Below are 27971 nucleotides of genomic sequence, written 5' to 3' on the forward strand. Positions count from 1 at the left end.
TATCTGCCACCCCCTAGTGCCTGTGCCTCTCTGGTGTCTGCACGTAACTCCTTAAAGGAGATGCTGTTGGCAATCCCTGCACTCAGAGACAGTCATGGCAATGACTTAGACTAAGCGTGGGAAGGAAGAGGCATAATACATGAGAAAGTTACCGGGTCCTACACAAAGTAATGGCTGTTTTTTCCCATTCACTTCAGTATTATCGTGCTAATGAATAGTTTTATTTCATCATATAAACATCATACATAAATGTCTCCTAAACTTCTCTGTTACACAAGTGCACAAAAAAAGCCTACTATCAAAATTTCTGATGAGATGGCAACTAGTTACAAAGTGAGTTGCCTCTGCTTTTGTGTATTATATGGAAAAACAGCATTAACATATAATCATAGAATATTTTATGCTGGAAAAGACCTTTAAGATCATTGAGTCCAACTGTTAACCTAGCATGGCCACGTCCACCACTAAACCATGTCCCTAAGCACCACATCTACACATCTTTTAAATACCTCCAGGGATGATGACTCCACCACTTCCCTGGGCAGCCTGTTCCGATGCTTGACAACCCTTTCCTTGAAGAAATTTTTCCTAATATTCAATCTAAACCTCCCCTGGCACAACTTGGGGCCATTTCCTCATGTTTTACAAAGATCTAATAAAGTGCTGTGGTTAATTCTTACATCAAGTGGTAGATGGGGAGTCTTTGCTGATGATACAGCACACCATTTCTCCCTTGAAGGCTTTAGGAAGAAATGACATTTATTCACTGCAGAGAACCAGTGCTCTCTGATAATTCTGTATTCCTTGCACACAATGTGTCTGTAACCATTAAGTAGCCATACAAAGATGATTCTAAAAATGTGTTACCAAAGGAAATTAAAAGTGCTTACTGGGGTGGCAGGAGTAGCTGTTACAGCAATCCAGCTTCGAGGAGAGAAAACTGACGTTGAGTTCTCAAGCCTAATATTCAGAATATGTGTATCTAAAATCAATACTCTTATTTTTAGTTCACAAACAGTTTGCAATGCCCTAATAATTTGATACAAAGTGCAGTTTAGACCATGGAGTTTCAAGGGTGAGGTTTCCCATGTCCCAGTTTCCAACTTCCCTTCTAGTATCTCTGGCACATACTTGTATTTTGTCATCACACAGCAATTTTCCAACTTTCTTAGCTTAAAAAATCCAAATTTAAGTTTGCTGTGGCATCGGTGGATCTTCTAGACAGAGAAGACAGTAGAATGCGAACCTCAATCCTCACGGTGCTGTGAGTGCAACCCTCTTGAACAGGCATGTTGCCAGTGTGCACTGGTACTTTTATGGATTGCCGTACCAACTTAGGTCTTGATACAAAGACAGATGCCCCTAGTGGTTGTTTTGCCAATAGACGGGGTCAGCACAAAGGGCACAGACACCTGGTTCAAAATATGAGCTTACTTTTACTTTAGTTTAAAGCAGCAGTAGAATAGTAAGGGAAATAATAGAGTAGGAACAAAACAAAGCAAGGTGATGCACCTAATCATTACTACATAGAATTAAGCATAGTGATTAAGAAAGATTCATCACCAATTGCCTTAATACTTTACCGTCATCCAGATCCGTATATCAGCTGGGGGACCCCTGTTACAGCGAGGATTTGGAGAAACCTTCCCAGCAATTTGGAGATCCTACGTATGCAGTGCGTAGGATATGCTCTACCATGAGGATAGAGCCAGGCTCTTCTCAGTGACATCCCTTGACAGGACAAGGGGCAATGGGTGCAAGCTGGAACACAGGAGGTTCCACATAAATATGAGGAAAAACTTCTTTACGGTGAGGGTGACCGAACACTGGAACAGGCTGCCCAGAGAGGTTGTGGAGTCTCCTTCTCTGGAGACATTCAAAACCCGCCTGGACGCGTTCCTCTGTGATATGGTCTAGGCAATCCTGCTCCGGCAGGGGGATTGGACTAGATGATCTTTTGAGGTCCCTTCCAATCCCTAACATTCTGTGATTCTGTGATTCTGTGAGTAAACAAGCTTATATAACATAAAATGTGGAAAAGTCTGGTTTCACTCCGTTAGATGCTACCCAAAGCCTGGCCAGGGCTTGAGGAGGAACTTAAGGGAGTGTCTTTAGCTATTTGGCTCTGACTACGTGTTCACAGACAAGGCTGAACACCTGGTTTCCCAGCCTTGACAGCCTGCCTCTAAGCAAGGTAAAATAGATACGTTCTCATAACATGGATACATTCTCATGATTTTTCACTTTCACTAAGGATTATTTTTTACCTAAGCTACGTCTTTTGTTAATAATCATGCATATTTCACTAATAATTAGATACTAATATTATATAATGTGTGGTTGGAGGTTCATCTAGAGGTCAACTTTAGTTCGGGGCCTACTGCTAAGGCCTCAGCAATTCAGCGGTACAAGAAATTTTGCTGAGAAGATTATTTGAATGCAGTCTAAAAACCAGGTTGGTCATCTGGATTTTTGTGACACTAAGGTTTTATGGGCTTGGTTAAAAACTAGGAAAGATAATTCTGTTTGTGATACAATGTATAAAATAAAACAGCTTTACAGATGCTACCAAAACCATACCAAAAGTGCTCCTAATAACAAAAGTACTGATATTATCCCTTCCCACTGCTAGAGTCTGAATTGAAAGACAGAAGCCCACTTCTGGAGGATAAGGAAAAGTGGAAATACAAAGTAAAAGCATTTGAGTCACTGAGGCAATCATCTTTGGTGAGAGCGAACAGCTGTATTTGGAAAAGAGCTGCACTCCTATCTTTCAGAAAAGTCAGAAAGTACTTGAATAAAAAGAGAGGATGTAAGCATAGGATGCGATTTGAACCTGGGGAAAAGACAAATCTCTCTTTGTGCTGTTGTGGAGGTTCTGCTGTATGAGTTGTGCCCTTGTTTCTAACACTTAAAGTGTCTTGATTCCAACTGGAAAAGGCCATGCAAATTACATTGTTTAATACAGAATTACTGTCCTTTCTGTTATTTGATCACCTGGCTTCCATCTTTGACTTGGAGTTTGATCTTCACCTCATTACGCCATGTTCTTTTGTACCTTGATTTCAAGCTTGTGTTGCCACAAGGCAGTTCACGTAAAAACGACAGGTTTATGATATGTTTGTAACTGTGGAAATTGCAAATATACTTTGAAAGGGTAAGGGCACTGTACTCCAAGGTGAGTCTGGTGTATGTTTTATGTTCCCTGCCAAGCTGTATGCCTCCGTATGGGTATTAAGAGTATCAGAAGCGGAATTAACATGTAATACTAGTGTCTTCCTCCCCTTTCCATGATGGTTGTTTAGGCTGTCCAGTTTCTATGGGCTAGCTCGTGCACTCCGATTTTTTAAAACACTTTATTGTAATTACTACCTTATTTTTATTTTACACCAATTTATTTTATTAGTCAGTGAAATAACCTGCCTTCTATTAAACTGTCAATTAATGTAATACATTGGAAAAAACAGGTGTTTCCTCATTTGAGATAGTAATAGTGTTAAAAACTATAACTGTTCCCAACAGCTGATGTAGGTACTGACCTTTCTGATAGCGTGCTTAAGGCTACTGATAGCTGACCTGCTTCTCCATTATCACAACTGAGCAAATTTTATTGTACAAAATTCTTGTCATATTTCACACCAAAACACATTAAAGTCTGGTTTATTTTTCTTTTATCAGTAGTTGAAGAGGGTTTACAGTGTGACAATGAAATGTTTGTGTGAACGATTTTTAATACTGACCTAGAAAAATTAATCTTTGAAATTTTTTTTTACTTTGCTCTTGGATCTCTTTCTGTCTCATTACTTTCAACTACTGCATCTCTGAAGTCTTTTGGGATACAGTTTTTGGGACTCAGCTTGCATAATTTGCTTTTGAGTAAAAATGTGTGTCTGAAACTAGAAGTAACTTGTGCAAAAAATCTGTATAATGTTTTGCTTAGCACTTGAGAGGCAAGTGAAGGAAAAAAAGCTGTAACTAGCTCAATATTTAGTACTCTTTAGATTATTTTTTAATTGAGCATTTTGGAAAATTCTGTACTGATTTTTATTTTTCCTTTTCCTGAAAAAATGCATGTTCTTGTCTCAGGAGGAAAAAATGTAGGAAACCAAAATACTCTATTTATAATTTACAGAGTAGTAGACATGTAAAAAATACTACAAGATAAAAAATATTCTGTTCAAAAATCCTGTTTTTCTTTTTTTTTTCCCCCTAAGGCTTTTCTACTGTTATTTCTCTATGGCATATGAGTGACTCTATTTCTTCTCTCTGCAACCCACACCCCCCCACCGCCCCATAGCTTTCACCCTCTATCAGAAAAATTAGTCCTGTCGAGTGGGGGATTTGGGACTTCTTGCTAAAGAAACAGATGATGTCATGCTAGGAGGAGCTAAAATACTGCTTTGAAAAATTGTTGTATGGAGGTAGGTGAGCCTATGTTGCATTTGGAGAAACTTCTAATAAGCACTGCAATACGTGAGAAACCTTTCAATCAACTGTTTTTCCATTGTCAAAAAGTTCAATAGTATGCCCTTAATAAGCATTGATATGTGAATTAGAAAGTGTTTCCTTTTACTAGTCTAAAACTTTATTTTATTACAGGTTCATAAAGTTCACTAAAGTAATGTGAAGGTTCAGTAATCGAACTAGACAAAATACAAATGGGTAAATGAGTTTCTTCACAAATCTGATTCTGGAAGGACAGTCTCTTATCTCTAGTTTGTACTTGTTTCATGCCACTGCATTAAAATGACATATTAAAATGTATTCTTAAATTAAAATTAATTAAATTAAAGTTAATTAAGAATAACAATTTTACACAAATTTTTTATAGCAAAGTAGTTTTTTTATGTTTTAATTGAACTAGTGCCAAAACAGTTTTTCTTTTTGAGAGCTTGATTATTAAAATACAACCAGAAAAAATAGTGTCAGTTATACTACGAATAAAAATCATTCCAACATACCTACAGACATACCTGTGTGCTTACCACTTGGTGATAGTTATGCACCCTGGATTGTGACCAAGTTTCCAGTGCACGCGTACATGAATGAACCTTCTCATGAGTAATCCAGCTGAGTTCATGGGATTAGACTTGGGCTCATGTGGACGTATCATGTCTCTGCTGGTTTAGTCTCTACAGGCTGTATTTTTAGGAGTATTCAGTATTCAATATGATGATTGCCTTGGAGAACCTGGCATAAAGGAATTGCGAGCCTTTCTGAAACTTGGCTTGTTGATATTTGTGCAGACAGTTTGAATCTCCTGCATACTGGTTAGTTTGAATAGTGGACTGTTGATCTTGCACGTTTCCTTTTTTGGCTAAAACACTTGTGCAAAAAAAAGGCATCTCATCTGTGAATAAGAAATGTTTGTGATGCTTCATTGTTTTTTGTATGTCAGAATGATGAGTCTGTGGTCTGCAGTAGCTCTGATAACCCTTTCATGGGTTGTGATTGTGGTTTTATTTTTACCTTTTAAAAGGTACTCAGTTGCTCTTAGTCTTGGTAAAGTTTGTCCCTGTCATCTCTTGACAAGCCCAGAAACGTGGTGGATCTCATTGCTTCTTCTCTAGGACTTGCAACCAGAAGTGCTTATCTCTTCCCTGTGTTCCATTTTGGCTAGGAATTCATGTTCTGGCTATAAGGCCAGGCATTTCTGCCGTATCTAAAAATGTCTTGCATATCAGGGTAAACTGATTTTTGTGTAGGAGATTAAAAATTAATAGGACTGAAGATATTCAGATTACAAAGTGGAATAAACCTGTAGGTGATGAAGAAAAATATAGGCTAAATTATTTTCCTCTCATGATTCATTTTATTTAAAATTCAAACAGATTAGACCTGCAAAAAAATGCAAGTTTATGTCCAGGTAAAGGAATCTACCTTTCTTTCTGACACTTGTCAGACCTTGATGCTGTCCTCAGGATTCTGTTAAAACTAGCTGTAATTGAAGCAAAAACAGAAAAAAAAATTTGTATTTGATTATTACTTTCTAGGCAGATTACCTTTTTTTCAAGGAAAAAATGATGATCTGAACTGAGCAGCAATGCTTCTCAACAGAAAACTTGAAAACTGTTGAACATTTTGCAGAAGATCTTTGCAAACACTTGCATGTGGTTTGTTCACCAGCTTCCATGTCCCCATTTTGTGAATGCCTCTCATTTTCTTTTAGCGTGTGTCCAAAACTTCAAAGCCAAATTTATAGTTATGAATAGCAGAATAGCATGCCCTGGCTTCCTGTGAGTTTGTATCTGCCCTTACCCTACCACCACACCTTGCTCATTTTGATTGCTTGCCTACCTGCTCGGTACCTTCATTTTCCTTTCCTCAAAAAGTCCTCACCAGAGCCCCAAATCTCTTAGGACTGTCCACTCACTGCAATCTGTGTGAGCAGCAGGACCTGGTATTCACGGGGCTGAATCAGCAGAAGGGGTTGAGCAGGAGGCCAGGCAGAGCTGTGCTGCAGCCCTTCCCCAGGTGGGAAGAAGGACTGACTCCATCTTGTCTCCTCGTCGTTGGCCATGCTGGAGAATTTTGAAGCTACTTCCAGTTTGACCGATTTCAATCAAACTTGGAGTGGCTTGAGAAAAGGATGCACAATGCTACTGCATAAACCTTTCTCTTAACCGGGTTAAAAATCTTTACTGTTATAACCTGATGGTAGTAAGCTTAAGAATTACACTCTTTCATTTTCTATATTTAAAATTCTAACTTTATATTAATTTTCAGTGTGCAGTATTCCTCTAAAAGGAGAGAGTCATCTGCGGCTTTATGTGTAATTTGTCTGACTTGAGGTGTTATTTACAAATGCTAATTTTAGCTTCTTGGGGTGTTCGTAGTATTACTGAGGCTATAAAACTCAACCTCAAAATAGGAAAAATGCTGAAATAAAAAATGTAAATTAGTTCTTTGTATCCATTATTCTCCTTTAATTTTCAATTATCTGCTGTTCTTGCCATGATTTTATTACTGCTTTGTGGCTGAGTCTGAGATGAACTTTTATTCTGGAGTTCTTTTGTAATACTGGACAATTAGCTATTTAAACAGTCTTAGGTTCTCTCTAATGAATTGTTCCTAACTTCAAACATTATGGTCTGATATTCAGAAGTAGTAAATGCCAGTTTTAGTCATAGGTAACTGGGCTTTGAATTTCTGTAATATTCTAAAACTAATGGGAGTGGTTGGTGGGTGGAAATCATCTGTTCTCTTTTATTCACACCTCTGTTTTTAAAGCATGGTGTTCGTGATTGACAGGTGGTGAATATTAAGAACTAATTTTATTTGGGAAAAGGTTTGGTATGGCTTTTATCTGCTGCCTTTTCATCGTGTAGAATTGTTTACTTCAAATTAGTAGAGTAGTATTATTGCAGCTCCAACATACATCTTGTAGTTGAGTTGGTATATTAAAGGTTACTGGTTTGGGCTGTTGCTATGTGCACTGGCAATTTATTGTGTGCTGAACAATTTCAACCTAAATATGTTGCTGCAAGATAGACTCGTTATACAATTTGTAATTGCTCTGTCATTCATTCCGCTTAAGGGTAGAGACTGTAACTTAAGTATAGTGAGATTTTTTAATATATATGCACATATATTTTATAGAGATTTCCAGAATCACACCTATTTTGTTCAATTACCAGAATAAATACAAAAGGCCTCTTACTAAAATAATTTGCTGATTTCTAGATTTTTATTATGTTTTGCAAAAGGCACTGCATTTGACATTTCATCCTAGTTGTGTATTATTTGCCAGTTTATTTGGATTATTAGGAAAATAATGCTGTAACACGTGGAATAGCAGTAAGTGTGGCTTTGGCGAGTGTACTTAGGAAATCTTCTGAAGGGTTTGAAGGAATTGATGAAGTCTCATCCCTTGCTCCAGTAGTGGACCAATTCCTGATAGATCCTGTGTTTGAGTCCTTTCTGGTTCACTTGCTTCTTCCATAGGAGCTATTACTTAACACATGTCATTCAAAGCAGTGTACTGGCATAAAGAAGTTACACGGTGCTTAACGAAAGACTGTTTTGGCATGGTAAGTCATCGATAAAAACAGCCTTTTTAACTTCTGCCTTTTCAGAGAATCAAAATAATCACCTGACAGATGGAATAGGACAGGAGAGAGATTGTGTTCTGAAGAAAAAGGCAAACAATGCAAAATACATAAAATAATTAGCAAGTAATTTTTTTTTGTTTCCAAAATTGATTAAACTTTGCATTAAAATACCTGCCTACACATTTACCGCTGTTGTATTAAGTGTGAGAAGGTGGGGGGGAAATCATGTGCAACACCAGTATAGCGTCTGTAAGAGTGTTTGTAAGCAGTGAGACAAATACTGAGTCAAAGAACTGAGTCCTTTCTTTAAAACTGAAGAGATTTCATTACAGCTCTTGAATTATCTTCCATTTTGATTGCTGTAGTAGAACTTGAGAGTCCAGAGGTCAGTGGGATTCACATGTACTCAGGTTAGGAAAAGTAATCAATTTTTGCTGTTTCCTAAGGAAGATTTATGATACTACTTAGTTTATTTTACTTTTCGGTAAGCAGTGATTGTACTTTGACAGCTAAGAAAGCCTAATTGTGTCCCAGCATGTTCCAGATTCTCTTGCCAGGTGTCTGCAGATCTTAGCAAGGGAGCTTCTGTAGTAAAATGCAAAGCTTAAAGTTTTTGCTTCTGATGTACAGGCTTAGAAGCGATTAAACCAGAATTCTTAGGTTCTGTCCAAACTATGTATTCCAGAAATGCTTTTCAACTAAGTTATTGTAATTAGTTAATATAAGGACAAGCTAAGCCTTTTCCTTAATTTTCTTTTTATTAGAGTAGACTAAGATTCTTCCTCATTCTTACGTCACAGCCATCATGCAGGAATCAGAAAACATAAAGCCTGAGAATTTTGTAGAGTGGTATAGGAAAGGCAGTCTGATGACCGGTTTTATACCCACGTCTGTCAGAGTTTTGTGGAAAATAGCAATAAACCAGTATCAAGCAAAGCTGTTGCCGTTGCTTCTTGTGTTATACCTCCTGTGCATGATTCTCTTTAAAATACAAAAACCCACATGGCAGTCATAGACTTAAAAAAAAAAATCATGATAAAAAAAAGTGGTTTCAGTGTGTGCTGTTGCTAAGTTCAAGATAAAGGTGAGTGGGTGAAGTGTACTGGTGTGCTGGGGATGAGAACAGATTATTTCGTAGGTCTTTCTGACCTCACCTAGCAGCCACATACATGTGTTTTGTACATGGCTTTAAATTATGTTATAAACACCAAAACTGAATCGAGCTGACAGGAGATCTGATTCTACCCAGTCCTGAAGAACTTCTGCATACAGTGAAACTTATTAAAACTTTATTGTTGTTTTTATTGGTGCTATGAACTTGTGTGTGTATATATATATATTAAAGCTGAATTGTAAGTAGATGTGAAATTAAGTCAGTCTTGAACAGTGTTGATCAGTAGTGCGCAGTACAGCTGTGTTTGTGTGATCTGATTTGTTCCCTCCACTTACTGCAGTTCTGTACTCTCAAATGTGTGCATTTGCCTGTCACAAAGCAGGATACTGTTTCTTAACATTTATCCATGTCTTGGCTTCACTGGGATTTTGTTTCAGTTTGTGGCCAGCCATGGTGATCAGGGCCATTAGCAGCTAAATCCAGGGCAGCTGACCCAGGCTGGCTCACCGGTGTATTCTGTATCATTGACATCAAGTTCACTATAAAAGAGAGGGTTTGCTGGGAAGAGGTGGGGTTGGTTTTGGTCTTCTCTCTTCTGGCTTCTCTCTTTTTTTTTTTTTTTATTCCTGATGACTGGTATTCCTGGAACAACATGCTGCAACTCTGTAGCTGAGTATACTTTTGTGTTCTGTGTTATTTATATTGGTTTCTTTATTTTATTAAATCTGTTTAATTTTAACCCATAAGTCTCCCTCTTTTTCCCAATTCCCTTCTTCATTTGGGGAAGGGACACTGGGTGAGAGAAAAACTGTTATTGTTTAGCCCCGGGTGCAGGCTAAACAAAGACAATCCATTAGGAATTGAAATTAGATAGTCATGATAATTTTTTTATGGTTCACAATTTAACTGAATGAATGTGTGTGTAGCAACAGATTTGTTATAAACATGTTTATTTTTGCAACAAGGAAACTAGTACAGTTTTTAAGTTTAGAGTATTTTCTTACATAGAGCTTCCACAGTTTATCTGTATAGTAGAGGTCAGATCTTTAAAAGGCAGAGTATATCTTTAATTTTAACACTTATAAGGGCCTCCTCTTGTAGCATGAAAGATTTACTTCAGTAGTAGCCTCTCATTCCTTCTATTGTATTCAAAGGTATCTAATTTCTGTTTATTTCATTCAAGGATAGGTCTGCTTTTAAACTGTGTGGTGTGAGTATTGCAGACAATAATGAATTTGCTTTAGTTAAGGTAACTGAAAATTAAGGTAACTTTTAATCTTTGAAATTACTGAACAGACTCTGGAAGAGAAAAAACATGTATGACCCATGGCTGTTGGTAAAAGTTCTAATTATTTTTTTTTTTCTTTAACGGCAGCTAAGTTTTTCAGAATGAAAAGAACCTAATGTTACTGACGAACAGGAGTAAGTGGTACGTCAGTAAGCTTTTCAAATTGCATGTGCCATTGATCTCACAAGTATGTGATAACTAATTGTTTAAATAGTTGGCTTATTATGCTAAAGGAGAAGGTACTGTAGATTTTACACACGTCTTCCCTGTACTTGTACGTACTTTTGTCTGAACAAATAAAGGAAGTAAAAGAAATGTGAAGTAAAGATGTCCTTTCTTCATAAGTCAAACATTGCTGTTGCATGAGTGAAAATAGAGTTATTGGAAAGTCTTGGATTTACAGGTTTTTCTGCCCATGCAGTTTGTGGAAAAGGAGGTTAAACATCATTTGAACTACCTAAATTTTGAAAACAACCACTGCTAAATACATTTTAAAAAACACTTTTTTAAAATTCCAGTATCCAGAAAGACTAAGCTATCTTGCCCAAACTTGCATAGATCCAATTTCTTATCCTTTTCCCCTACAAGTATTATGTTTTCAGCAGTAATACCACTTATTTGGGGATTGAGTCTAAAATTCACATGTTTGGAGGGGTGGGGAAAATCCTATTCCAGGTAAGAACACTTGATTTGATCTACTTGGGAAATGAACAAGCCTGAGTGAACTGGAAGTGCTTTACAGACATTTCCTAGCATCCCGCTTCATACTCCAGGAACCAGGGTAAGGCACATTTCTACAAGGAAATTTTATTAGGAGCCTGGAGCTGGAGGTTGTAGAGGGGAGGGAACATTTCCAGAGTAGTTCAGATGCTAATCCTGATTATTTGTTTTCCCCTTCATGCTTATTTGTCTTTTGGCTTTTTTTGCGTTACAGATATAGCAAATATAACAAAACACCCATCTCTCTCTTGCTACCCTCCAGTGGTATGGGGAAGGCAATCAGAAGGGTAAAAATGAGAAAACTCGTGAGTTGAGATAAAGACAGTTTAATAGGTAAAGCAAAAGCTGCATGTGCAAGCAAAGCAAAAAAATGAATTAATTTACTCCTTCCCATCAGCAGGCAGGTGTTCAGCCATCTCCAGGAAAGCAGGGCTCCATCACATGTAATGGTTACTTGGGAAGACAAACACTAGAACTTCGAACATCCTGCCTGTCCTCCTTCATGTGATATGGAATATCCCTTTGGTCTGCTGTCCTGGCTGTGTCCCCACTCAGCTTTCTTGCTGGTGGAGCTTCAGCTTCCTTCAGAGTACATCCACCTGCTTTGGCTTGGGGTCCTTCACAGGCTGCAGAGTGGATATTTGCTCCACTGTGGTCCTCCATGGGCTGCAGGGGGACAACCTGCTTCACCATGGTCTTCTCTGTGGGCTGCAGAGGAATGTCTTCTCCTGTGCTTGGAGCACCTCCTCCTCCTTTCTTCTCTGACCTTGGTGTCTGCAGGGCTGTTTCTCTCACATTTTTCTCACTGCTGTCTCCTAGCTGCTGTGCGGTGTTTTTTACCCTTTCTTAAATATGTTATAACAGAGGCACTACCACCATCACTGATGGGCTCAGCTTTGGGCAATAGCAGGTCCATCTTGGAGCCAGCTGAAACTATCTCTGTCTGACATGGGAGCCACACCTGCAGCCTCCCCCGCTACCAAAGCCTTGCCACATAAATGCAATAACCTGTATTAACAAAGTTTACACATTTTGATTGAAAAAAATGGTGCTTTGCTCTTATTTGAGAATACTTGTACACAGGGAATTCAGAGAGCCTGATTTGAAGTCCTTCTTAGTGAAGGAACAGGCAGTGAATTTAATTCATAGTTCAAATGTAATGTGTAGTTGATCTTAAATATTTTAAATGATCTCTCATTTGCTTTATCCTTGGGGGCTAATCCGAACTCATAAAACGTTCTCCCTTTAGTATTTTCTACTTTTGCATAATAGGGCACTTCAGTGAACCTTTATCCTTATTACATTGTGCTACTGATAGTGATCTGGATATTAAAATGAAAGTGGAGGCTTCTCATGTGTTTTCCCGTTTGAGCAAGTAATTAGTACCATCCAACTTGTTAATTTTTTAGGAATGTGAAATTAGCAGTTTGTTAAGATGTCATCTCTCAATGAAAAATATTGGTCTTCCTTGACAAGAGAATTTTACCTATTTTGATACATGGTCAAAGCAGAAGTATTACAAGGTGATTTATTGTGAATAAAATGCTTTTCAAATGCTATTAAAATGCAGAATGGGAGAACTAACACAAACTCTCTCTGGTCTTCAGACTTCTGAAAAATATCTGTGACTCCCACAAGAAGAAAAGGAGGTTTTGCATTTCACGGTTTTAATAGGGAGTGTTTCAAGCAGTTTCAAGCGTTTGTGTTTCACAATTATAAAAGATTTTATTATCAATTTATTAATGATTATTGAGTTAGCGAACTGTGCCATTCTTAATTGTAAAAGATGATGGGGGAAAAGAAATGAAAAATCTTTCATTCTTAGACTTTCCAAAAAGGCATGCAGCTTTCCTGTGTTTGACTACGGGGTTTTCTAGTCTGTGGATGTGTAAGAATGAGAAATCAGGTTGTAAAACTGAATTTCTACTTGAAATCTAATGTTTTAGTAGTATAAGCACATTTATATTGATATGAGCAGGAGAGGATTTTGTGTGGTAGTTTCCTTTTTAGGTATTTTTTTGTCTCACCTGAGCGTGCATTGTTTTGAGGAGTAGTATTTGCCATATTTACTTTGGGAAAGGGGAGAAAATGTTGCTGGGGAGATACTCCTAGGACAGCTCTGTTTGTTGGCAGATGAGTCTTAAGCAAAGGCTGCTCGGTAAGATCACAGTACGAAGTAGTAGTTAAACATTTTTCCATCTCTTCCTTATGCATTATCTTCTGTTTTAACTGAGGTTTCACTGTGTAGAAGATTAACTATTCTACAAGTTGATCTGACAAAATCAGGTCTGCTTAGGCTTTGAAGCGTGCCCCTTTCAGTCATCTTGGACATACCGAGGATGGCAGCTGTGGGTAGAGCTCAGATCCTGGGGTGACAGCAATTCTAATACCTTGAGTTGTGCTTTTTTTGCTTCTCTTGGTTCTTCTGTTTTTCCTCATGCATTTCCTGATGCTCACAAAGAAATTCTGAGGCTGGTTTTAATTTCTGTTTATTCTATAAATTAGTAGAGGATAATAAACTTTATTTTTTGCCTCATCCATCTGGAAGTAATGTCCTTGTTCTTTCTTTGCATAAACACATCTTATAACCTCTTTTTTTTACATCCTTTTTGTTTCTGATTTCCATGACTGCTGTTGCTGTATGAGTTGCCTACTAAGTGCAAAACAAATATTTCCTTTATTGTTTAGTGAACAGGATTTGCTTATGGCTTGGGGTGATAGGTTTATGATATCTTTGTGATTCTGACTCTTTATAGTGGTTAGGAACCTGCAAGTCATGTTGTGAACTTGTTGATCTCCAAAAGGGAAAGGCAGAGTGTGAATGACAGTTCTTCATCCTCTATGTCTTTGCTGTGTAAAACTTAAATTAATTTCAAAAGAGAGCTGTCTAGTAGGTAAAACTCTCCATACCTACTGAACTGACAGAGCATTCGAAGGATTTTGCTTTATTGATTTTTCTCGGTACAGATAGCCTGTCCTAAGATAGTAAGAAGAGCTTCCTTTCCCAGTAGGCAACCCGTAAAAAATGCTTCATTTAACATGGAAATTTAACACATAAATTATTAACAGGTCTTCAAAATCCTTCAAAATAAGTTTAGATTTAAGGTATTGAGCTTTATATATAAATTGTGTTGCCCCTATAAACCATACTTTTAAGCACTGCTTAATATGAATTTTCATTTAATACTTCTAGTCAAATAGGAAAATACATATTGTCCAATTTCAATATATTTGGAAAGTGTACAAAGAGCAAATCCATTTAGAAAGCATCCAATTTAATTACTGTAATACATACAAGAAAATTCAAGTTGCAGTTCTTTATTCAATGTATACTGTGCTTCCTCTGATGGAGTGGACAATAGGTTTATTATCATGAAATATTTCTTGTAAAAAATGTGCACCATACTTACACTCAGCAGATCAAATTTTAGGAAAGGTTGTTCATAAAAACAGCAATAAGAGCGATCCTGTTTCTCTTTTTTTCCTTTGGTATCCATGTCTGAAAAATGTTTTTGTAGCAGAAGCCACAAATTTGTAAAATCTAAATTAAACCAAGAGGCAAACTATATTTGACAACTTACAATTCTCATTTTTAAAAGGTATCTTTAATATTATACCAAATCCAGTGTGGACTGCTGCTAAAACAGGAGGTTTCTTTCCAGCCCCATCTATATGTTCACACCATTTCTTCTGTGATAGAAGTACAGCAGCTGCCTGCTGGCACATTGACCAGCTAATCTGATGGAAAATTAAGAAACCAATGGGGGTGGGCAGTGGGGAGAGCGTCAGTTTCCTGAACCAATGCAGAGCAAGAGGAGGAGGAAAATACAAGGCAGCTTACAATTATAATGGGTTTGGTATATGGTGAAAATTTACCCTTTTTTTTTGAGAAACAATCAAATGAAGTATAGTTTGAAGCAGCTGCTTCTACTCTAAAAAAAAACCTCCTTAGTTTTTGGATGATTTATAATCATGTTCTAAATATTTTCCTGTAAAACTATGTAAGAAAAAATTGCTTCAAGAAAAGTAAAAAGGTCTCCACAAACAACACAACAAGGCTTTAAGGAAGAATTTTCTAAGGTGATAAATGTATTATTTAATCCAAAAAGTTTGTTAAAAACATGACACAGAAGTCAGGACATTTTTGATGCTTATTTAAGAAAAAAAAAAACACCTCTAAATATAGGGCTACATTCATTTGGTTGATCATATATTGCATTAAAAGTTATGTAGGCCGTATGTTTTCTGTAATCATGGTTTCATTGGTGTCCAAAGAATTTTAAACTGTAAAAGCAGCTTACCTGTGGAGAATTTTCTTGGCTTTCCTGGCATTTTCTTACCCATTCATTGCCCTGTCTGGGCAGTGGAGTTGTAAAAGTAACCAAGAGACCTCAGTTTGGAAATAGAAAGTTATCATCTGCTGCCACAATCCAAAGGGAAAATTCTTGGTATCATCTATCCTTGACACCTTTTATCTTCTCTGTATCATGAGGAATGCTAGACCTTGGATGGTTGTAACCACTTATCCACATCACCTGCCATCTATTTCTCTCAAATTCGTTAGCTGGTTTAAATTGACATACTGAACTGGCCTTGTATTTTATTTTTAAAGGTTGAAAGAATTCATTGTCAGAGACTCACAGAATGGTTGAGGTTATAAGGGACCTCCCGAAGTCATCTGGTACAACACCCTGGATTGGGTAGGGCCAGCTACAGCTGGGTGCCCAGGACCATATCCAAATGACTCTTGAGTGTCTCCAAGGATGGAGACTCACAACTTCTCTGGGCAAGCTGTGCCAGTGCTCAGTCACCTTCACAATGAAAAAGTGTTTCCTGATGCTCAGAGGGAACCTCCTGTGTTTGTTTGTGCCCATTTACTCTGGTTCTGTCATAGATTAGAATCATAGAATAATTAACAGTCTCTTCCAACCTGAAGATCATAGAGTCCGAACATTAACCTAACACTGCCAAGTCCACCACTAAACCAAGGCCCTATGCACCACATCTACATGTCTTTTAAATACCTTCAGGGGTGGTGACTCAACCACTTCCCTGGGCAGCCTGTTCCGATGCTTGACAACCCTTTCCGTGAAGAAATTTTTCCTAATACCCAATCTAAACCTCCCCTGGCACAACTTGAGGCTGTTTCCTCTCATCCTATCGCTTGTTACCTGGGAGAAGAGACTAACACCCTCCTCCTAGCTACAACCTCCTTTCAGGTAGTTGTAGAGAGATATAAGGCCTCCCCTGAGGCTCGTTTTCTCTAGGCTAAACAACCCCAGTTCCCTCAGCTGCTCCTCATAAGTCTTGTTCTCCAGACCCTTCACCAGCTTTGTTGCCCTTCTTTGGACTCTCTCCAGCACCTCAATGTTTTTCTTGTAGTGAGGGGCCCAAAACTGAACACAGTATTTGAGGTGTGACCTCACCAGTGCTGAGTACAGGGAGACGATCACTTCCCCCATCCAGTAAGTGGGTCATCTTGTCATAGAAGATCAGGTTAGTCAAGTAGGACCTGCATTTCATAAACCCATGCTGACTGGGCCTGATGGCCTGGTTGTCCTGTATGTGCCCCATGATAGCACTCAGGATGATCTGCTCCATAATCTTCCATGGCACCTTGGTCAGACTGACAGGCCTGTAGTTCCACGGATCCTCCTTCCAGCCCTTCTCGTAGATGGGCATCACATTCGCTAATTTGCAGTCGCCTGGGACCTCCCAGGCTAGCCAGGACTGCTGATAAATGATGGGAAGTGGCTTGGGGAGCACTTCCACGAGCTCCCTCAGTACCCTTGGGTGTATCCCATCCGGCCCCATAGACTTATGCGTGTCTAAGTGGCGTAGCAGGTGTGTAACCATTTCCCTGGGGTTAATGGGGGCTTCATTCCGATCCCTGTCCTCCAGCTCACAAGGCTGGGTACCCAGAGAATAACTCGCCTTACTATTAAAAACTGAGGCAAAGAAGGCATTAAGCACCTCAGCCTTTTCCTCATCCTTTGACACTATGTTTCCTCCCGCATCCAGTAAAGGATGGAGATTCTCCTTAGCCCTCCTCTTGTGGCTAATGTATTTGTAGGAATATTTTTTATTGCCTTTTACAGCAGTGGCCAGATTAAGTTCTAGCTGGGCTTTGGCCCTTCTAATTTTCTCCCTGCGTAGCCTCACAACATCCTTGTAGTCCTCCTGAGTCACCTGGCCCTTCTTCCAAAGCTCATAAACTCCTTTTTTTCCTGAATTCCAGCCAAAGCTCTCTGTTCAGCCAGGCCAGTCTTCTTCCCCGCTCTCTTGTCTTCTGGCACATGGGGACAGCCTCCTCCTGTGCCTTTAAGATTTCCTTCTTGAAGAGTGTCCAGACTTCCTGTACCCCTTTGCCCTTCAGGACTGTTTTTCAAAGGACTCTGTCAACCAGGGTTCTAAACAGGCCAAAGTTTGCCTCCGGAAGTCCAAGGTAGCAGTTCTGCTGACCCCCTTCCTTACTTCTCCAAGAACCAAAAACTCTTATCATTTCATGATCGCTATGCCCAAGACAGCCTCCAACCATCACATCACTGACAAGTCCTTCACTGTTTGCAAACAAGAGGTCCAGCAGGGCACCTTCCCTAGTTGGCTCACTCACCAACTGTGTCAGGAAGTTATCTCCCACACACTCCAGGAACCTCCGAGTCTGTTTCTGTTGTACTGTATGTCCAGCAGACATGTGGTAAGTTAAAGTCCCCTGTGAGAACAAGGGCTATTGATCATGAGACTTCTCCCAGCTGCTTATAGAATATTTCTTCTACCTCTTCATCCTGGTTGGGTGGTCTATAGCAGACTCCCACCATGATATCTGACTTGTTGACCTTCCCTCTGATCCTTACCCATAAACACTTGACCCTGTTGTCAACATCCTCAGGCTCTAGACAGTCAAAACAGTCCCTAACATACAGGGCCACCCCACTGCCTCTCTTACCTTGCCTGTCCCTTCTGAAGAGTTTATAACCCATCTATTGCAGCAATCCAGTTGTGCGAATCATCCCATCATGTTTCCATGACGGCAACTATGCCATAGTTTTCCTGCTGCACAAGGGCTTCCAGCTCCTCCTGTTTATTGCCCATGCTGCGTGCATTGGTGTAGATGCACTTCAGCTGGGCTATTGATCCTGCCACCTTTGTGGGGGAAGAAGCCCTAATTCCTGTATGTCCATTCTGGGGCACTTCTGCGGTTTCTGACCCGTCACTAACTGTTGCATCCCTATTGCCGCATGGCTCTCAATCCCCTGCCTCCCCTGAGCTAGCAGACCGAAGGACCTCACTAGCACACTGCCCTTCAGACACTGGTGTGACACCCCCAGGCATGTCTCCAGCAAGCCTGGTTTTATCCCCTTCCCCCTTCCATACAAGTTCAAAGCTCTTTCAATGAGCCCTGCTAACTCCTCTGCAACGATCCTTTCCCCCCTTTGAGACAGGTGTACCCCATCTCTGTTCTTCAGAGCTCTTACTTGACAAGTATATTTACAGTATGGTTTGAAAATAAAGGCATAATTCCTTGGGTAATACAAATTTAAAAAGTACTAGAACTTCCAGCCAGGTGGCTTACAAAGATGCTGAGCAGTTACTGTTGCATAATTATCCCTTAAAGAGTAAAAGCAATGAAGCCTTCTGTTTTTATAGTTGTCTTAACTTTTTGTGAAGCATATTACACTTGTCTGCTTTTTAAAATGATATTTGGTTTTCATCATAGTACAGTCCTTTATATGTCTTGCAGCTTTCCATATTCACTAGTAAAGGTAATTTAGATCACAGAAAAAGAGACATGAAAATTTACATTAAAAAAATGAATTAAGCTTGTATCATTGCTTGCTGATTTTGGACAGCTTTGGCATGTTTTTTGCAAGCTGAAAACTAAAATGAAGTCTATTTTTAGTTGTTTGTGACTGAATCTTTTGTGTCATCCTTCAATGAATAAAATCTGCACGTTTAATGATTATTAATGTAATCAGGTTTTTAAATCTCACAAATAGTTCAGTGCAAATCTAGTGTAGCTGCTAAGCAACAGGCAAGTGGCCAGCATGGCTTCGTAGTCTATGCATAAGCACTTTTGTTTCATAAGAAGCCTTTTCCGTACATGTGCCCTGAGATGGAAGTGATTTTTCATAAAACACATGAATTTTAATTGTGTTTCATGTCAGAATCCTTCTTTTCTATTTCATCCTCATAGCAGTATTTTGACTGTCTCCCAGGGGCTAGGGATAGTTGGTTTGGGGTGTTTTTTTCCTATTAATATTAATCTTAAAAGAATTACTATATAATACGGTTTAAAGACTTTGATTTTTATTATGACTTGAAATTTTTCTTCTGCCAGAATTGGAATGCTCAATAAAAATATCTTCAGTAACACACGTGTGATTTTGTAGCATACTTACAAAAACATTTAAAATTTTGATATTAAAATATCACATCAACTGAAATGGGGAAGTAAGAACAGTTAAAGCAATGAGGAGAGTAACGGTTTACGCTGATACAACCTCAATCTATGCAAGGATAGAAAAGTATTCAACTAATTGTGAGGGTGGTGAGACACTGGAACAGATTGCCCAGAGAAGTTGTAGATGCCCCCTCCCTGGAAGTGTTCAAGGCCAGGTTGGATGAGGCTTTGAGCAACCTCGTCTAGTGGAAAGGTGTCCCTGCCCTTGGCAGGGGGGTTTGAACTAGATGATCTTTAAGGTCCCTTCCAACCCAAACCATTCCATGATTCTATAATATAAAGCAGTGTGATCTCAATAGTTCTTGTTGCAGTGTTTCCAAAAATAATTTCTAACTATCAATTTTCTGAAATGCTCATGAGAAGTAACTAAAATGCGTGAGAAACAGACACCTTAATGACATAATGGTGTATTACAGGCTGTATTAAAAGTAGAATATTCTCCCAGACTGCAATATGTGCAGAAACATATAGTAATAGTTGATAAATTTACAAACCTTGATTGTTGCCATGTCAGTGTTTGGCTTTTTTTTTGCTGCTTGTAGAACACATTATACTGGTGTTTGTATATGTGAAATACTCCATACTTCGCCTTTTGCATATTGAGAGGTTTTTTTATATTTCTTCCTATCATGTAAAATATGTTCGAGAGTGCGTTTTGTGTATCAACATGAATCATGTCAGTTTTCTTTCCTTGTATGGATGGGAGGGGAGGAAAAGAGAATCAATAGACTTGGTGCAGTCTTCACTGGGTTGGGCTAAAGCTAGTGAAAGAACTTACTAATGTATTAAAATGCCTCAACAGGGATTTGCTGAGAACTAATGCTGTAATGCGTTAGTCATCCTTTATCTGCTTGTATTTTTGCAGGTTCTGAGGGATGACTGCTGCTGGTTTCTGCGATGCCACATGGAGTCTCTGGCACTGTGGATTGATAAGTAACGTGCAGATTTAACGGCACAACCTGGGGAGCAAGTGTCAGGACTGCTTTTCAGCTCCTCAAGTGGACAGAAGTACAGTGTCATCTATCTGCAAGGGAAGATTCTTCAACAGATTTCTGCAGCTAATAATAAAGACAACATAGCACCATCCACCTTCCTGATTTACAGCACATCACCTTCCAAGACAGATGGTCTGTCAGAAGCTGGAGGATGCCTGCAGAGCACATAATAATGAAGTAGTGAATTGATACTGCTGCTGCTGCCACCTGATTGTTGGGATCACAGCCAATAGAACTGCACTGCCCTTTTTCAGCTCCCTTGATTGGGCCAGAAACAGCAGGGTGGACATGGCTAGCTTCGTTAACAACCTGCTGATACTGTTTATTGTTTTTCAAAACATCTGTTTGGGTTTCAGAAGCCCACTTTCTGTCTTCAAGAGGTGAGTTATGCAGGAAGACCTTATGTGTTGAATGCATGCAGTCATGATATTATGTAAGTACATGAAAGCATGTCCTAGATAAAAATGCGTGTGGTACTTGTTTAGTTTTGCTCACTTGCTCTGAATTTTCTTTCTGCAGTTTTGAAATGGCACTCTTTTCAAAAGAGACAGAAACTCTTGTTTTATCTACAGTTTGCTCTATAAAATGTGATTTTAGGATGATAAGGCAGCAATTAATAGAACTTTTTAGGTAACGCCACAGGTCTATTATAGACTACAGAGGGATTACACATATTTCAGCTGCTTGAGTTAGCTTGCAGTATAAAATGGTGTTTTAACAAGAAAGCATCAACTAGCATAAAACTGGGCAATCCTGGGAAATTTGGGGGGGCGGGAGAGTGTTTGAATGCAAAATTGCATAGATAAACTTTAATGTAGTGTGGACAAGAGAAGTAGCCTCAGGTCTCCAAAAAAGTGTTTTACTGTTTGCAAGGTATATTGGGCACTGTAGTTACCATGTCACTTCTATATTTATATATACACATGAATATACATATTCAGAATTGATATCAATATTGCATCATGTTTCAGATGGCTTACTGTTTGTTTCCCTACAGTGATCTACATTTTTTTACAATCTGTTTATACGTTGCATTCAATACAGACTTTTATATTCATGTGAAGTTGTAAAACTTACTGTTTTACTTCTCTACTTGTAATAGGAGTTGCTATAAATGTGGTGTTGGAATTAAAAAATTCCTCTTCAAACATTATTTAAATTTAATCTGTATTGAATTATACATCAGGCATGTAGTCTTAAAAAAACCCCCAAAACTCTTGTGAATGATTAACAGTACTTGACATGGTCTAGTGAATTAATTCTCTGTATGTCCATGTACCTCAGAAAATTACTTAGATGAGATGACAGGTTTTCAGCTAATGTTTTCCAAACTAGTCTGTCTGATTGTTCAGTAGGTGCTTGATAACTAAGATGTTTTCCTCAGCTCATGAAGGAGTGAAATTTCTAGATCACTCCTAGAGCTACTCAGCATTGTCAAACTTCTTTACCAGTTCTGAAGACCCTTATTTTTAGAAAGACAGAACAAAAATAAATATTTTAAAAAATCTTTTCTCCTTCTTTTTAAGATATAGAGATACTACCAGGTCTCTTTCCAGTGAATGCCTTGGAAGCGACCGGCCAGTGATTTCACTTGGTCTGTCAGATTTTGTGTTGGACATTCGCATGCCTGGGGTGACACCTAAGCAGGTGAGAGAAATGCAGTTTTTCTTTTTGCCACTTACTCTTTTTTTTTATAAGCTAGGAAAATAAAGCCTTGCCTACAATATCACTCACATAAAATGAACAAAAAAAACAGGGTAACTTTTATACAGATATGTATGTCCAGAGAAAAGTAGGAAACAGAAAAGTAATCTCAAATGAGAGAAAAATCTTTTCATCTGATTAATTTTATTTGTAAAGTGTTGGTTTCATAAACTGAATTGCTGAAGTTTAGTATAACAAGGAATATGAGTTTTATTAAAGTGAAGTATTTCCAGCTGTGCTAGTAAGACACACACTTAGAGTTTACACCAAATTAAATTAAATTACATTAAATTGAACATTCCTGCAACCTTGGCAAGCTGAGAGAAATCAACCAAAAAGCATTTTATAAGGGTAGTACTTTTGACTCAGTGAATGAAAATACTCCAGGAAAGCTACTATAAATAAGTTGTAATGGTATACTCTTTCAGGTTTGAAGTTGCTTATCTTCTACTGAGCCAAGTGAGTGAAAATTAAGACAATAGATAAGATTTTTAACATTAGCATTAGCATTTTTAAGATTCACATAAAATATCCCCAGACTGATTCTACTGTCATTTTCACATGTAGTTTCATTAAGGAAGATAATGATTAATAACGGTTTTTTTCAGCGAGGCAGCGTAGGGAATTATATATGTCATTAAAAGATTGTATGTCTCTTTTAAAGGGCTGCAGGTGTTTGGAAAGAGCAGGATGTTGTGCTGCAGTACATGATGACTCATTGTTGCAGATAGCACTTTCAAAAAATACTGAAGGGAAATGAAGTTTTCGGTTATTGAGGAGCACCCCGCTGGAACATGCAGTTTAGAGCATGTGGTGTCATTCCAGTGACTGCAAAACAGAAATATCATTTCTACTAGATTTTATTTGTCTGCAGCAAAATACTAAAAATCTCTTTCAGAAAGAGTGAAAAGTACTCTCAGTTCATCCAGGTGCACATTTGTAATAAAGTTTTATTGATTTTACCTAAGGAGCCATTAGTTGAAGACCTAGGAAACACATATGAAGGGGTCAGTCACTTCAGATCCTATTAAAAAAGAGGAAAACCAAAACTCAACACCAACAACAAAAGGCTGTTATAGTTAATAGAGAGGAGGTAATACTTTTCACATTCATGTATACCTATAGCCTACAGCTGTTATGTACACAATAAACTGAAATGCTACAGTCTAGTGTAGATTTGGGGGAAGGTCAGGGGAAGACAGCAGCAAAAGCAACCTGCCAAGTTAGTTCCTAAAAGGGTAGGTTAAAATAATCAATAACTAGCCTTATATACTTTTAAATCTAGCTTTTCTTTTCTTTTCTCAGTCTCACCTGCCCTTCTCCTGATTTCCCTTCCTTCGTCCGCATGTCCCACGCCAACTGGACAGTAAATGTGGTTCCCATTTAAACAAGTTAAACACTGATATACACAGCAAGAGGCAATGGTAGAAAAGATTAATATTTTTCTTGCTGTTCACAGAAGGAGATAACCAACAGGTTGTTCTAGTGCTGTTAGTTCATTTTGTGGGAGAAAGAACATGGAAAGGAAGAATCCTCTTTAGAGAGGAAATTCTTCTTTAGTGGCTTCTTAACTAGTTCACTATCTTCTTCGGGTACCTCTTGGACCTAATTGTGGGCAGATATATTTAGCAACTGTGGATCTGCTGTGAGTTCAAGTTGTCCACACTGATGTTTATGTAAGAGCATAAGTTGGGAGCTGGGACTCGATGATCCTTCTTGGGTCCCTTCCAACTTGAGATATTCTGTGATTCTGTAATATATAGGTTTCTGCTTCCAGGATCTATCTGCAAGATTATCTCTATTCATGAAAGATGCCAAAATAAACCAAAGAGCAAGAGGACAAGTGCAATTTCTTAAATGCTTTATTAAGGGCTTTCTGGAAGTGTATCACTATTTTGGTTATGACTAATTGCAGTTCCTGAGTTCTTAAGCGTAACAATTTACATGGGAAAGGCAGGAAGAGAAAGTTATGTGAATGACTTGGTTATTGGTTAGGGTGGAATTCTGTAAAAAGTAGAATTTAGTTACTCACATGAATCTGGACCCTGGCACAGTGAATATCAATACCAGAGATTTATGAGAAGTGATGCAATTATTAGTAATGGTCCTTATTAATAAAAAAGATTGTTCCTTTGAAGAAAAGGGAGGAAGGGGGAGCAGGAGATGGGAAGGAAAAGCATGGGGTTTTCTCTTCGCCACTCCCGAGTATGCTTTCAAAAGGCAGCCTGTTGCACTTTGAAAGTTCTGTTCGTCTCGTCTTTTCACTTTTTTTGTAAACATCTGAGTTGATGGGGTTGTGCATAGTGGAGCAATCTCACTTTTTCCCCCCCCTGCTTGTTTCTTACGCAAGTTGAAGTCTGCATAATAATTTTCTTCTGAAGATGGATCAAATGTGCACCCTCATGCTCACAGACCTGCTTATGGTGAGGTTGAGAAAACAGGACAGAATTATTGTGGATTCTGCACTATGCCTCTTGTAATGCTTTAGTGTCAGGATGTTCCTGCTCTTCTTGTGTGTGAAGTTTGGGACGTTGACAATTGGAGATAAGTGATCAGAATCTCTTTTGTTGAATCCAATAGCTGTTTTTTCATTTGCTCATTTTCTCTTTTTAGCTAAATACAACCTGGCTTGTATGTCAGAAACAAAACTGAAAACCCTTTTGACTATGCCAGGGCAAGTTTTCATGCCAGTAATGGTAAAGACTTCAGAATGACCACATTGATTGTCTGAATTATTCATTTGGCCAAGCGGTCTTTTCTCTGGTTATATCTAATAGCAGTTATTTATGAAAAGACCATGAGAGGTAGGATAGGAGAGTAGTAATGCAAAAACTAGAACATACCTTCCCTGTTTATAGTAGTAATGAGAGGTTGCTGGCTAGGAGTTTTAGTCCAGACCATCATATTTAATAGATAGTGATAGTTCTTTGTGTCATGAATTTCTCAAACAAATTTTAGCCCATAGATAATCTTGGAATTTTTTTTTAAATATACTTCTTTCCTTTTAAGAAGTTGCTGGAAACATTTTGAAAAGGGTTGTATTTAGGGTAATTTTGTGGGTTTGTTTCCTGATTTCTCTGCTTTTGAAAAATACATTTTGATAGGGAAGAAGAGGAGATAAATTTTTTAAAAGCAATGTGGGATAGTAGGATGGAACAGTGGGAAGTGGTGAGGGATGTGAAACTACACCATGAGTATTATGGGATTTTAACAATTCAATGCTTTGCCTGTACTGATCATCTGTAGGCTTGTCATGCTAAAGTAACTGCTGGCCAGGATGTCTCATTAATGAAGTGGAATTGCTTCAGATTACTTTGGAGGAAAATCTGAAGATTGCTAATATAAGGCAATACAAACAGTAACAAACACATGGGAAGTAGAAAATTTTGAATATTTCCTTTCTTCACCTCTCCCCACCCTGTTTCTTCTCCAAAGTGTGTCTTGTTAATTTTTTTGTTTGTTTTTTTTTTTTTTTAGGATTAAAATCCTAAAGGCCCATCAGATTACCTAAGAGCATGTCTCTGAACTATACAATGTAGAGTACATCGGTATTAAGGAGAGATGACGAAGAACATGGAAGAAGGGTGTTTAACTGGGACAGTTGCTATGTGTAGATGTATTATAACAGAGTCAGAGAGGCATGACTGAGTTCTGCAGCAGCTCAGATAAATGAGTAGCACAATACCATTTTAGTACATCTATAATTTCCAGTTAACAGCCTTCAATTAAAAAGAGACAAAAATATTTGTACATCTAGACTTCTAATAATCTTTGTAGATATTACAACACAAGTTATAAAGTCTCAGCCATTGCATCCATGATAAGTCCTAATACTCTGTTATTAACCAGTTTAATTCTTAATTGGGTAAATGATACTTTCAAAAAATACATGTCATCCTTATTTTTAGTCCACAGTTTCTGAATTCAACTTGTGTTTAAAAACAAAGAATCTGCTGTTTATTTCCATTACAATGTGACGCATTGCCGTCATTGACTTTCAAAGTTTGGATATAAGGTTCTAAATGAAGGGGTTTTTTTAAAAGATCTACTTTGGAAGCCAGGTTAAGTACAAAAGGTAGAGAGTATTGCTTGTTCAATTTCTAGAAGGCTTTAGTATGTTCATTCTGTAAATGCATATAACTAAAGTACACAAAGGCATTCACATCAGTTGTATCAGCTGACCTCTGTTCATCCTTCCCATCTTCTAGTAAAAACACCAAAATGGTTTCTTACCAGTGCACATCACTGCTTTGTGTGATCACATATTGTTATCACCATTGTACCTGTCCTTCCTTCTCGGTTGCATTTAATTGTTTACATCTATTCACAGTATCTTCTTTTAAATTAGGTTTGAAGCTTCTCATTGCAGGAATTTTATCTTCATCTGTTGAGTCCTTATGAAAGTCCTGTTAGATTTTGAGTTTATGGGTATAGTGAAATTCCAGTAGCTGACATCTTTACTTTTTTAAAGAGCCTTAAAAGTTGAAAAAAAAAGGTTTAAAATAGTTAATAGTGAGGCTATCGACTTAATAGCCACATTGCTGACCTTATAGCCTTATCTCATTACATGTAAGTAAACCATGTCAATGAATGTATTTCTTACGATATCCTACGTCATCTTTGGCCAAATATCTCAGTAAAGCAGGTGTTGTTTTTCTAGGTGATGCTTCTGTAGCACCTGCCCTTCATCTAGCTGACAAAGATGAGACTGACTTCATTTTTTGCTTGTGTAGTTCACATGCATTTAAAAAATGTGATTTTGTGCTGTTCCAATCATTCGCTGAATGTTTTTTTGATTTACAAAGTAAGAGCCTTCCTTTCAATAGGATTACCATATTTAGGTTTTACTATTCTCTAGGACTTTGTTTTATATTGCAAGTTCTTTCATAGTTATCCAAGGTGCTTGTAGATGGAAAAACAGGGTTTTGTTTGTGGCCATTGCTCTAAGTTTACTGTGTTTGCATTTTAATTGGTTCATATTTTAATCCAGGAATACTTCCAAGGCTTACATGCTGAGTGTTTTAAACTCAACCCAAAAGTCTTTTAGGCAACAAAGGCAACTGTAGCATCACACAGAGGGCAGTCTTCATAAGTTTTCTGCCCAGAATGCCCATTACACTGTATTTTGTGCATATTGTTTGTCCAGTTGCTCCAGGAAAATGTTAGTCCTTTACAGTGCTTAAGTAAGAAAATCACATTTCAAGTTGTTTCTTTTTTAGTTGATTCTGTTCTTTTTCTTTGTTTTAAAGGACATGTGATGTTTGTTAGAATGCCCAGGGAAGAATATTTTCATTGATCATAATAGTTAGATGCATGAATCAAAAATAAATGTGTTTCTATGATTGTTGCTACAATGGCACAGTATTTTTACACTTTGTGGTCCAGTTATATAAATCTTGGGACAGGGTGAAATACTGCTATAGATAGAAATCTATTTAGCTATGAAGTCAGAGTACCATAGAATATCTCAAGTTGGAAGGGACTCATAAGGATCTTCGAGTCCAACTCCCTGCTCAAAACTAAACCATATGACTAAGAGCATTGTCCAGACGCTCCTTGAATTCTGACAGGCTTGGTGCTGTGACAACTTCCCTGGGGAACCAGTTCCAGTGGCCGACCATGCTCTCATTGAAGAGCC

The 27971-nt window shown here is 38.1% G+C and overlaps 1 protein-coding gene across 12 annotated transcripts in view; it reads left to right on the top strand.

The window, feature by feature from the left end:
• Positions 1-27971, top strand: part of PAM (peptidylglycine alpha-amidating monooxygenase) — a 160814-nt gene that overhangs the window by 50948 nt on the left and 81895 nt on the right. For 10 of the 12 annotated variants that reach the window (XM_068422121.1, XM_068422128.1, XM_068422125.1 and 7 more), the window contains 2 exons: positions 20500-21009; positions 22156-22276. In XM_068422121.1, coding sequence (XP_068278222.1) covers positions 20918-21009; positions 22156-22276 — 213 coding nt within the window. In that variant the 5' untranslated portion in view covers positions 20500-20917. Of the gene's footprint in view, positions 1-10539; positions 10595-20499; positions 21010-22155; positions 22277-27971 lie in introns of those variants that run through there. The other 2 variants (XM_068422124.1, XM_068422126.1) reach the window with 2 other exon arrangements.

The sequence above is a fragment of the Nyctibius grandis genome, chromosome Z, assembly GCF_013368605.1.
Source record: "Nyctibius grandis isolate bNycGra1 chromosome Z, bNycGra1.pri, whole genome shotgun sequence".
Lineage (NCBI taxonomy): Eukaryota > Metazoa > Chordata > Aves > Nyctibiiformes > Nyctibiidae > Nyctibius > Nyctibius grandis.